The sequence below is a fragment of the Halichoeres trimaculatus genome, unplaced genomic scaffold, assembly GCF_033239565.1.
Source record: "Halichoeres trimaculatus isolate MK-OKI-2021-1 unplaced genomic scaffold, fHalTri1.1 fHalTri1_scaffold_12, whole genome shotgun sequence".
In the NCBI taxonomy this organism is placed as follows: domain Eukaryota; kingdom Metazoa; phylum Chordata; class Actinopteri; order Labriformes; family Labridae; genus Halichoeres; species Halichoeres trimaculatus.
In genome coordinates, this window is record NW_027437190.1 from 12,457,674 (window position 1) to 12,470,775 (window position 13,102).

Here is a 13,102-nt window from a genome sequence, read left to right on the forward strand (position 1 = left end):
GAAGCATTGTTTATGCTTAGGTTATAGAAAATTTTCGGTAACACTTTACTTTAGAGGTCTGCAAATTTCATTGCACTCAGGTAATAATTAGACAAAGTTTTTTCTTATTTCTTTGAAATTACCCTTGAAATTTCATGAGATGGGGAAAATGAGCTCATAACTCCTGGCCAGATTCTGTTTTGCAGTGCGCCTGTACTCACATTGTCTATCACAATCAGGTAAGGCCAATTTACAAGCCCACTCTTGGTGAATATCACATCTGAAGCCTTCAGTTGTATCATGTAAAACATTGTAGGCCTAATCATAAAGGTTTATCATTTTGCATGTGATCTCTATTATGCATATCAACAAACTCAGTACTAAAGAACTTGGTGAAATTAAATAACAAATAGCTAACTATCAACTGCTTATTGGGAAATTGAATTATTCACTGAACATTTCAAAGGTATTATCAGAAGGTTATCAGAAGAAACAATGAATCTAACTTCTGTTTTCAGGAACTAAGCAGATATTTATCACCTGCTTCTCTGGAAATAGCAGAAATGTCGGGATACTTCCAAAAACATTTTGTGGTGGGTTGTGATTTAATTTCAAATCAATTATTTGCTAATTGTCACCTTCTTACCTTGCAATTTGGAGTAAATTTCAAAGAAATTGGAAAAAAGTAACAGAAGTTTTAAAGAAGTTATGTGCTAATTTTAAAAAAGTTACATGCTGATTTGAAAGAAATTAAAAAAAAAAAAAACTTTGTGTAATTATTACCTTAGTGTGATGAAATTTATGGACCTCTTAAGTAAAGTCTTACCAAATGTTCCCTTCAAATTCAGGTTCAGATTCTGATATCCTTTATTGATCCCCAAAGTGAAGTTGCAAAAATAGATTTTTTTAATAATAAATGTTTGTTTTTAAAGCTTCTTTTCATCTCTAAGTGTCTTTGGGTATTTTCGCAGTATCTCTAGGAGGCTGGGTAAAGTGTTTTTATTAATTTATTAATTTTCGGAATAGTCATCTTAGCCAACAAGTTAGTTCAACATTGTGTTTCCCTCAGAAACATATTATGGTGACTAGACTTTTTCATCAGACTAAACAACCAACATAAGCCACTTAAAGAAAGTAAACATTTTTATGTTTTTATAGACTTCTGTTTAGTTAGTCTGACCTAGCAAAGTTTGCATCTCATCTTTGTTTATTATTTCAAAGAAGTTCTTCACTTCAACAATTTTATTTCAATGTCAGTTTTACAGGTGCCTGGCATCAATGCTTTGTTCTTATAACTGTGTTTTCAACTAAAAGTTAGCCAAACAAGCTCCCAGGGGGCTACAGTCACCACTTACTAGTTGTAACGTGAGACCTGAGAATAGATAATGAAAAGAAAAATACATGACGACATAGGGGTGTAACGGTACACTAAAATCACGGTTTGGTACACAAGCTCCTGTGGCTACGGAAGCTCTTTGATATAGGGCTGCAACTAAAGATTATTTTTTAAAGTCGACTAATCTATCAATTATTTTTCGATTAGTCGACTAATCACGGTTATTTTGTGTTTCAACCTAATTTGGCCTTTAAAATGTGCAGACCTTTATAATTCAACCTGTGTGTTGCATTTTCACTGCATTTACCCAGAGTTAGGTTCTCACCTCTGATTGGTCAGCCCTGTGTCATGTTTGTTTGTTTATCTTTATTTCATTCATGATGACATAAAAATACAAGTACTATACAAAAAAAATACATAAATCTCAAAATGAATTAAGCAGGTAACAGGGAAATGAAGTTGTTGTACGCAGTGTTGGACAGAGCGCTTACTAGTGACTTAGGTCTTGTTTTCTAATGTTTATTTGCTTATTGGGGCTTGCTTTGCTCTCTGTATGATCTGTATGACTCTCTCCCAGCTCTCCATGACAACGCGTTTAGTTTCGTTTCTCTACATGCGCTATTTCGCTCATGCGCACTCCGCCCCTCCTCCTCCCCACTGAGCGTTACTGGTGTAGCGTGAGCTTGAGAGTGAGAGCTCCATCGGCTAAATGTTCTCTATTTCGAAAAGTTAGGGGAGTTTTGACAATGGTTTGTGACTCAGATCCTGAAAAACTGTCTGTAACAGAGAGTGAAGGAGACTCTAAATCACGTTATCAGACGATAAACTCCGGGAGCTGTCAGCCCCTGTCAGCGCACAGCGCTCTCTGGAAGTGGAGATTTTTCCTCATCAATATTCCTCACGTATGAACTTAGTGATCTTTTCCCATAAAAGTATCCAATAACACAGCACCTCATGCTGTGAACTGAAGTTAGGAATGAGTATTACCCCCTGGTATTTGATTTTACCATGTGACAACGACAATAAAAACAATAATACGACGCGTCGACTATTAAAATTTGCGTCAATGAATTTTCATCGTCAACGTAGTTGATTATGTCGACTAATCGTTGCAGCCCTACTTTGATATTCATCTTCTGATTGGCTCACTGTGAGACGTCACGTCCACATGATATGCAAATGATCGCAAAGCACGAATCACAGACCACTTTCCTCATGAATGTTAAAACGCCTTCCCTGCTCAGCCAATCATAGAAGAGTACTCGTGAATATTAAAGAGCCATGGGCAGCGGCTAACGTAAACTTACTGTACTCTTCGAATACAGCACTGTACGGAACTGAATGGCCTAATGGAGCGGTTCGGCACGGATACATGTACCGTTACACTCCTATGACCAAGGTGGGATAATGTCACATGAAGTATTTTATGATTTTTTTTTTTTATTTAATTTGATCAATTATGGATATTTGATAGCCTTGTGATTGGCTGGTAACCAGTCCAGGGTGTACCCCGCCTCTCGCCCTAAAACAGCTCCAGCCACCTGTGACCCTGCACAGGATAAGGGGTTTGGAAGATGAATCAATGAATTAATATTTGATATTAAAAAATCACAACTGATCCTTACAAGGTTCACAGAATTTTTTAAATCTCAGGTAACAATATAAAGCATACTGACTTTATCTTATACTGCAGAAAAGTAGTAAAAGGGCCTCAAAAAGATAAAGGTAGTTTAGATTTAAAGCTAAGTGACTGATGTAGGAGACACTAACAGCAGACAGCACCCGCATGTGACAGCCCATCACTGATAACAATTTACACACCCTGTCAACTTTCTACTGAAAAACTTTGGATTAATCAGCACTGACATTAATCAAAGTGTTACCTCGGCTACAAAAGCTTGATTCAAAGGATTACTTGTTTAAGGCCCAGTTGGCAATCAAAACTATAAAGTTCAGTTCCTTTGATTCCTTCCTCCAATCAAAGTTCAAAGTTAAGAAAATGTGTTCTTTGAAGTTGAATGGGTGTCGGTGAAGTTTGTTGATATCAGCATCCTTGAGGATGCACGTTTACAGCAACATGGTGCGCAGAGTTTGGCTTACTGTTTGTGCACTATGGTGCGGTAGGGTGGGGAGGTGAGGGTTGCGTGTGCTTGAGAAGAATGTGACCCGTTTTCAAATAGAGAGGAAAAAACGATGGCATGATAAAAATATCTTGGCCCATCTCTTCTTCCCTGGGGGGGCTGCTTCCCCAGCTTTCATCCGGTAGTCTGGAGGGAAGGAGAGGACAAACAGGGTGGAGAGACAGACAGACAGAGAGGATGGAGGAAAAAAATAACAAATTAAGAAGATAAAGTTAAATTTAAAAAAAAACAATGTTGGAAAAATGTGACTCAATAAAAAAATAAAAATAAATAAGGAATAATAAAAAGGAAAGAAATAAGAGGAGAACGGGCCCTTCGTCCAGTCCTCATGAATGACCAGCGGGGACTGTGTTGAAGTCAATAGATAGATGAGAGAGCAGTCCTCCCTCCCTCCCTCTCTTTCTGTTCCCCTCCCTCTTTGTCTCCCCCTCTCTGTTTTGGTGTCTCTATATAACCTCTGACACAAACCTTGCCCCATCATAGCTCTGTAAGCTAGACAGGTACCAACAGTAGCAGCGTGTTTGTGCGAAACAGAGCTACATTTGAGCTTTAATTTGGTTATTCTTCAGATGAGTTTATGTTTATTTCTTTAGATTATTAGATCAACATTTGTTCACCACATCTGCTCATTTGTGCTGACTGAAACCTTAGAATTTCAGACTGAGCAGGAAAGCTGCTGAGGTTTTATTTAAAATCACATCAGCAGCCAGGTGTGGATGATGGACCAATCAGCTCTCATCCTCAGGGTGACCTCACAGCTGCTGCTGCTCCTGCTGCTGCTGGCATACAGCACAGGTAAGATCTTTGGACATTGTAGAGAATTTAATGATAGCATCAGAAATGCAGATGAGTTATTATGCAGTAAAAGTTAAAATTGTCTAAAGTTTTGTGTTGGAGTACAATAAACATTTAACAAATCATTTCAAATGCAGATTTAAAGTAAAGTTACCATGATCTCTTTTGTACTTAAAGGTCAAAGGCAGGTGTACTTATCTACAGCTTACTCATTTCTGGAACTTATTTCTCACATTTTAACTGACTTGTAATAGTCACCGTTCATTATGTCTAAAATACACATCTCTGTTGTTGAAATCTGTTTGTGGTAGATTCATTCTCTGGTCCTTAAAATAATCATCAGTCAGAAATATTGTGTTTTTGTGGTTATTTTCCCCACTTATAATAAATAATAAGTATGTGTGGCACATTTCTCCCTGGGTGTTATTTTCTCAACTGTTTTCTTAAGGTAACAACAATTAAAAAGGCTAAAATCCCCTCCTCTCTTCTACAGAAGCTAAAATGGACATCATCACCAGTAAAGAAGATGTTCAGGTGGGACAAGAGATCATACTACTGTGTAAAGGTGAATATGTTTGATCACATTCGTTGCCTCGGGAGCTCTCGAAGTTAATCTAAGTGTGTCATTTTGAAGCGTCTTGTGTTGTTGTTGTTGTGTTATCTTAACGCCCTGCTTCCTCTGGTCACAGCTGGAGGAGAGGGAGATATAACGTGGCAGAAGGATGGTGAAGACATTGATGAAAGCTATAAGGTGTCGAAGGTGGATGAGACCTCCTCTAAAATAATCATAAAGAAAGCCACACTCCAGGATACAGGGAAGTACACCTGTGTGTGTGATTTTGACAGCGGACACAGGGATGAAACCGAAAGAACACTCTACATTTATGGTAGGTTAAAACATGTTCGAGTCAGAATAGTACTCTCTTTTTTTGGGGGGGAATGAATAGTAAACATCTTAATCTTCTCCTCTTCCATCAGATGGTCCATCATTTAGAGGCACTAACACCTACCATGAGTTTCTGGAGGGCACAGATGGTATAGTGCCGTGTGCGGTGACTGGAGAGCCAGCTGTGGACGTTATTTGGCTCAGAGACAAGCAAGAAATCCCCACCAGTGGTAAGCCCAGAACTATCACAGGGAAGAGGGGGTTAATACTGGATGGCTCAAAGCTTTGATCAGTATTTTTACTTTCACTATGGTTAGTATAAAGAAAAAAATTCTCTCTTTATATTTATGTATTTGGTAACTTCAGAGCCCAAATCAAGAGCTAGAGCATAGACACTTTAAGATGACACATGACCCGAATGACTCCACATATTGATGCTAATGTAGATTTAGATCTGTAGGGTAAGTTATCAGAAAACTGCTTTCAAGCACATCAGGCATAAAGTGGAAGGATAGCTATTTCTTAAGTATCAGACACCCTTACCCTGTGATAAAAGTCAGATGTTCATAAGCAGATTCTGGTGGTTTTAGAACAATAGTGTGTATGACTTACTATACTGAGCCCAACTCCAACCATTGGATTAGTGGAAGTGTATTTTGCTTTGTGCCACTGCATGTAACAGAATGATCAACTTTCTTGTACCTTTGTCTTTTTCCTGTGTCCATGTGTTTGTCTCTGCCTTCTTCAATCCATGGTTTCTTCTCTCGCTTCATCAGCAGGTAGACGTGTGCGCAAGCTGCAGGATAACACGCTGTTTATTGAAAAAGTTCAGAGAGACGACGCTGGGACTTACAACTGTCAGGCTCAGATCAGAGGAAGGCCTATCCACAAGACACTCCCCGTGTCCGTCGTCGTCAACGGTCAGTGTTTATTTCACAAGAAGACTCAAAACTAGTCTGAGAGAAAATTTAGAGCATTAAGATCTCTGACACTAGTGAGACAGTTTGGGATTATGTTACCCATACAAGTTATGACCTCTTTTTTCAGTAACGAGTAATCCAACGCGTTACTATCTCCAAAACCAGTAATCAGATTCAAGTTGCACACGTTACTGTGCGTTTCTATTCTTTTTCCATTTACCTTTCTAAAACGATATATGCTGTCTATTTGCATTTTGGGGAGTGACGGGACACGTCACGTATGCGACAAATCACGTTTTCAGATTGAGGGCAACTCATGGCAATAAATGCTTGAGAAGTTGTTTGATTTTTACCTGGGGGAAAGTTGAGTCCTGTCTTTTAATGTAACTCCCTCTATTCCATTAGCTGAACCCTTCGTTTTGCATTAATCCATCCGTTGATGAGCAGAGAAATGTTGCTAGGCTACCCGCAGGTAGCCTAGCTTCGAAGCATACGCCAGCGAACAGGGGCGTGTCCACACTTTTTAGACTTGGGTGCCCCGACCAGGGCACTGGGGATTATGTGAGCCCATACTTCAATATTATTTATTTTAGCTAATTTGTATTACAGAAACAGGATAAAAATGCTACAGCTTGTTTAAGTTACTATGTTTTCTTCAAAAGGAGTCATCATTAATCAGATTACTTTTTTAAGGTAACTATGGCAACACTGGATGTTAAGCACTAACACTTAGCTAAATCAATTTATCACTTTCAGTCATTAAGATGCCACCAAATATTAAATCATAGCCTACATTATCCACTGGTAGTGAGTTGTCTCTGAATCAGAAGGTTGGCTGTTTCATCCCAGCTCCCACTTTCATATGTCAGAGTGTCCTTAAGCAAAACATACAACCCTGGACCGTCCTGGTGTGATGCATGGATGTTTATAGATGGATTTAGCTGGAAAAAGTGCATCTAATGTAAAGTTTGACATGTGCCTGACTTACATCTGCAGCTCACCCGACTGTGCGTCTGACAGAGGAGGTTAAAAAAGTGATGGCTGGACCAGAAACCAACGTTACCTTTCTGTGTTTGGTGGACGGTCTACCACAACCCAACATCACCTGGACCATGTGAGTCTCCACTCATGGGGGAAGAAGTTGACACACACACAGCACACACACTGCAGTCTTGAAGAGTTTCTGGGAAGTTTGTGGGAGGACACATTTGGCCAGAGCCACAGGAATACACAGCTGTTCCAACTCGTTCGGATGAGAACTAAGAATTTGACAAAACAGTGATTTAGTGTTTCCTGGCTAAAAGTATGGTTCATATCATTTCCCCAAAAACAGGATTGAGAGTGCAGTAGGGGTTAGTACATCTTAAGACTTGTCACAGAGCAAGGAGACATTGCTCATCATAAGTGGAAGATCTGTCATCAGCCATGAGAGGCCTGTTTATTGGCTTTTTGGAGGAAATGATAAAAGAATTGCAGAGAAGGGCAGAGAAAGATGGAGATGGTGATCTCTCAAAGTACATGATGAAAGAAGGGAGAAGAAGTGAAGGTTTAAAGGTTTTAAAGTTGGTATATTTAAGCAATGATCAGTTTCTGGAATCTGCAGACCTTGTCTACTCAGCTTTGTGTTGATGAAATAACTCGACTTCCTTGTATTGTTTTAGTACAACATAAAAAAGGCACATTCTGCATCGGTTTATTTAAAGAGACAATAAATGACAAGTTTAACATAGAAGGAGTTGAACTGTTTTTAAAGTATCATAGATACTGTTGAATAATTTAAGTGGATTTTCTTATTTTTACTCATTACAGGTGACCCAAATATAAGTGATAACAATGGTTGCTGCCTCCTGTCTGCAGGTGAACCAGACAGACCAGCTACAGTTAGAAACACATCTGAGTAACTTAAATTTGATAATTAGACTCTAACCTCGCCTCTTAGTTTTGCTTATATAGCATATCTCATCTTTTTCAGTGTTGAAGGGTTGTAGAGTCAAATCAAAAGCTCTGTGTGCTCATGTGATCTCTTTCTTTCCTAATCATGAACGTACAGGCGCCTGACTGCACACTTGCTCTTTATTTAATCCCCTCACATTTGTTTATCTCCTCTCAGGCCAACATCGTTTGACTCCTCACGTCATCAGTTTAACTCAGACCAAAGCCAGCTGACTATCACCTCTGTAGCCAGGGCGGACTATGGAGAGTACATCTGTACTGCAAAAAACAAGATCTCTGAGAGCAGCGCCACCATCATGCTCCAGGTTTTTGGTGAGTGAAGCGCTAGTATTTTTCTTTCTTTCCCAGATGCAGTACGATTTCAAATGTGTATCAGAGATTTTCTTTTATTTTGGCGAGAAGTTGATTGATTTGGATTTGACTTTTTTTTTCTCAGAGGCTCCAGAGGTTTTTGTGTCAGCAGAGTTACAGAGTGTCTCAGTGGGTGAGCGTGTGTCCGTGTCCTGTAACGTTTCTGGACATCCTCAGCCTGAGCTGCACTGGCTAATCAAGCACAACGGTCAAACACTGGTATGCACACACACACACACACACACACACACACACACACACACACACACACACACACACACACACACACACACGACTGCCCTTCACTTTCTGTCAGTTTCTGTGTGCTAAATTCTCTGTGCTCGTCTGTCAGGGCTCCACCCCTGGTCGTGTCCATGTGGTTGATGGAGTATTAATAATTGATGATGTGGTGCCCTCCGATGGCGGACTTTATTCCTGCATGGCTGTCGGCAGATCTGGAAATGCATCAAGAGATGTTTTAATTACCAGTAAGAGTTTATGTATGACTTTATTTCAAAAACATGTGATGTAAAAACTGACTTCAATAATCACACTTCTGATCTTTTACAATTTTCCTACTTTCTCTCTCTGCTTTCTTCTCCTCTGTCTTTTCTCCTAACCCACAGCCCAGCCTGGTCCTCCTGAATACCTGTCCGTAGCACCTGGACCAACTTCAGTCCTTTTCTTCCTCAAAACCCCACCTATCAATGGAGGAGCAGCCATCACAAGTTACGTCCTGCAGTGGAGGCAAAGTGCAGCAGAGCAGTGGAAGGAGCTGGTCACAGTCCCAGCTCTAGGTGAAAAACGTTTCCTCTACAAACCTTAATTATTGTTAAAATGAGGATGCCTATTGATAACATGTCTTCTTATTTTTCTGTGTTTGTTACAGATCCTCTCACGATCTCCTCCCTCAAGCCGTACACATTGTACACTGTTCGTTTAGCGGCCATGAACGCTGTGGGACTAGGACAGTTTTCAGAAACAAACACAGTCCGCACACATGGAATACGTAAGTTCTTCACACACAGATAACCCCTCACAAAATGTCAACAGAACAGAGTAAACGCAAACTCCATGCCATGTTTTGTGCATATGCATCATGTTGCCCATTTTATGTTTGCATTAGGAGACATGTTAATTCATGAACATAGAGAGTGTCAATGTGGGAGAGCACTCATTCATGCCTGTGTTCATTTGGTAGAGATATCTCTCAAAGGAAAAGTTTGCCTCTCATCGTCCGTCACAAATTTGTCTTACATTTATCTTTCATGAAATCATCATCACATTTCCATGACATCTTCATGTGGGTCCTGATGTCCTTTCATGCTGCCATGTTGTCATCCATCCTCAGAGGGTAAAGTACACAAACTGATCTACTAAACAAAAAATGAGACAAAGCTACATCCAAAGATCTTATTTTGATTATCCAGCGTGACTCTAAATGTGTATAATGATCATATCTCATCAGCAATTTCTTTTCTCTTTGTCTCCTGTCTGCAGGTGAACCAGACAGACCAGTTCTGTTCATTGATGTAATGAAAGTGGAGGGAAACTCTTTCTCTGTTCCTTTAAAGCAGAACGATGATGGAGGAACTCCTGTGCAGCACTTCAACGTACGATACAAACAAGTAAGTATGGTGACCTTCTACATATGTCTCTAAACCCAACATCTCACAAAGAAATCATCACTTCATTTCTTAAAACATCACACAATATTAATGCATTTGTCAAAAGTAACCAAAAAACACAACCAAATTTGTAGTTAGTAATTTGACACAACCTCACTTCTTCTTTACAGCGACACATTTTTTAGACATTATTTCTATTTTTGCAGAAGCATCACAAATTGTGGACCAAAATACTTTTTTTTTGGAAAAGAAAGACACAGTCATCCACCAGTCTGTTCTTATTCTGCCTTTTTGTGCTTCCTCAGGATAAAGATGGGGCTGAGTGGAAGGAAAAGCAGCTACCCTCAAATTCTAACTCCATCTCCCTTCAAGACCTGTCCTACAGCTCAAAATATGAACTGGAAGTCACAGCGGTCAATGCAAATGGTTCCTCTATCCCAACACTATTTAACTTCACCATAGCACCACAGCCAGGTACAAAAACCTCCACCACCAATCACATGAATATTTTCTCGTTAGTCAGACAATGGAGCCTCTGAAGATTTAAGCTAAACTTTAAAAGATGTCAGATGTACTCTTGAAGAGATGTGTGCAGATCTGTGTTTATCTGTTTATTCACACTGACTCCTTCATCTCTTTCTCTCTGAACAAAGCAAACAGCCGCAGCATGACCAAAGGCAGCGTGGTGGCCATCGTGATGGTGATCTTCCTGGTGCTGTTCCTGATAGTAGACGCCTCCTGCTGCTACATAAACCGCTGCGGCCTGCTCATGTCCATTGCTGTGAAACTGTTTGGACAGAAAGTGTCGGGCCCAAGGATGATGGAAGATGGAGACGGAAACGCTAACGGGTGACTACATATTAAGATTATCTGAAAATTTAAATGTGTGGCTTAATTTATTGTGTATATTTGAACAGTTTAGAAACTTTTTGCTCATTAAGTTGTATTTTTTTTTTACTTTTTCACGACTGCAGAGAAGTGAAGCTCAAGGGTATTTCCACTCCCAAAGGCACTCTACAAAACACAGGAGTTCAGACAACCGCCAAGGATGGTGGGCTGCTCACAGAGATCACCTGCGACAAAGCTCCCCTCACTAAATATGAGTAGGTTTTTATTCTCTCAGTCAGAGCTGGAACACCTGTTCAAGAAGGGATGTGCACCTGATGGATGAGTTAACTTAAATCAACTTATATGGGAGCATGTGAGAGGATTGTTTTACAGAGATAGATGACTTTAATGACAAAAGACCAAAAATACACATCAATCCTTTCCAATTTGAATGGTTTATAATTGATCAAATACATACAAGAGAAGAGAAAAACTGACCTAATTAAAAAAACAAAAACAAAAAACATTTATTTTCTTCACAACAATTTGATGGATTGGCATAAAAGACAACATCAGCCTTTAAAATTGCAGGTCTAACAGCAAGGGTCAAACAGCGTCCCCATCCCATTTTTGACTACTTGTTTCACTCAATTAATTCTCCATCGTAAGTTTCTCAAACAGCCTCTTAACATGTTTTTTTTTTCTCCAACAGAAAGCTCCACACCGTAAAGAGCTGCCCACAGCTGATTCGTATTGCCACAGAAACATGAAATAAGTGTGAGCCAACAACGGAAGAACATATAGATAACTTGAGAAAATAAGATGATCACACAGTCTTCACAAGCTACTCAGAAAAGACTCAGACTACAAACATCGGACAAAGATGAAGCATCGCTGACTGAGGTTGTCAGGTGGAGCCGCTCTGTTTTTATTGAGCGGGAAGACGACCGGCCTGCGGTAAACTTTTATGACAGCGTGTTTTCTGGACCAGGCTATGGACAGGAAATGATGTCATTTTGAAGTCATATATGTTGCTTTTTCTGCTCTCATTTACTTCACTTCATCGCTCATTTACAGGGGTAATCTTGACATCTGTGTCTAACAGGGTAAATGAACTTTAAAAAAAAAAAAAAAAATTCTCATTTGTTGTTGAATGTTTAACAGATCATGCTTTATTATGCAGTGTTTTGTTTTTGTTTTTTTTTACTTTATTTCTCTGTGCCAGTGACATTTGATTTACTTTTTGGAAATATTTTTGAGCTGTTATAAACTTTCCATTGTTGCTGCTGATCTGATGATTATTGATGAAAATGTATTTCTTAATTTAATGCAAATGGGTTTTAATGCAACTGGGTTCTTTTTTGACCATTTAAAGGCATTTAAGCTGTATCTAAACTAACTCACTCTTATACAGTCGTCATATTTATTTATTATTTGAAAAGTTCTCTTAATCACTCTCTAAAACAAACATAACTGACTTTAGTTCCTCAACTGTACATGGTGTTACTGTTACTCAAAACTATCAAAGCACTGAAACTCAGTTGCAGCTTCTTGGTTTTTGAGATTTTCAGTATACATATAGTATTGTCATGCTGTTTAAATTCTGCACTGAACACTGTAAATTGTTTGTACATACACATGATGTATCTTGATATTTTATAAAAATGAAGCAGTTCCATGTGTTTCGTTTTCATTGTTCAATAATTATGTTGTGAATGGTCATGGTGAACACAGAGTGAGCATGTTCTTGCCCTAAATGGGTGGGAAATTTTTTAGAAATTAATAATAATATGAAGCAGAGGGAGTCATATAAGGAGGAATGAATTACTTTCACTCAATTCATCCTGCAGTGACTTGAAATTACTTTAATTCCTTTAGTTCATTTAAAAAGGTATGTTAAGATACAAATTATTGAATGGCTCGATAAAGTTTGAACACAAATTGAGAAAAAAACATAGGATTTTAAATGACCTTTGAAAAACTCACAAAAAGCTTGACATTTAAATTTTTAAAATTTGCAGGCTGTTGAAATGATATTCTACATTTTTATTCAGGAGAAAATCTTTAAAATTGGACTTTTATAGTACCAATATAATGTGTTTTTAAGGTACCATATGCAGATTTAAAGAGCTTCCTTGAACTAAAGGGGAATGAAAATTCATATTTGTCATATGTCTGAGCAAAACAGATTAAAGGAAGAGTAAGTATTCAAAAATAATGGGACATGCCGGACAAATTGATACTGTGAAAAAGGATGTGAACGAAATATTTAATTTACTCTTTAA

General features: G+C 38.8%; 1 protein-coding gene across 1 annotated transcript; it reads left to right on the forward strand.

The window, feature by feature from the left end:
- The first annotated feature begins 4,175 nt into the window (after positions 1-4,175).
- ncam3 (neural cell adhesion molecule 3) lies at positions 4,176-11,891 on the forward strand. The gene is made up of 16 exons (XM_074683190.1): positions 4,176-4,251; positions 4,745-4,816; positions 4,941-5,138; positions 5,230-5,367; positions 5,914-6,057; positions 7,054-7,171; positions 8,168-8,322; positions 8,447-8,580; positions 8,714-8,849; positions 8,988-9,158; positions 9,251-9,370; positions 9,862-9,989; positions 10,295-10,463; positions 10,643-10,838; positions 10,964-11,092; positions 11,530-11,891. The coding sequence occupies exons 1-16, from the start codon at positions 4,176-4,178 to the stop codon at positions 11,585-11,587; spliced, it is 2,142 nt and encodes a 713-aa protein (XP_074539291.1). The 3' UTR covers positions 11,588-11,891.
- The last annotated feature ends 1,211 nt before the right edge of the window (positions 11,892-13,102 follow it).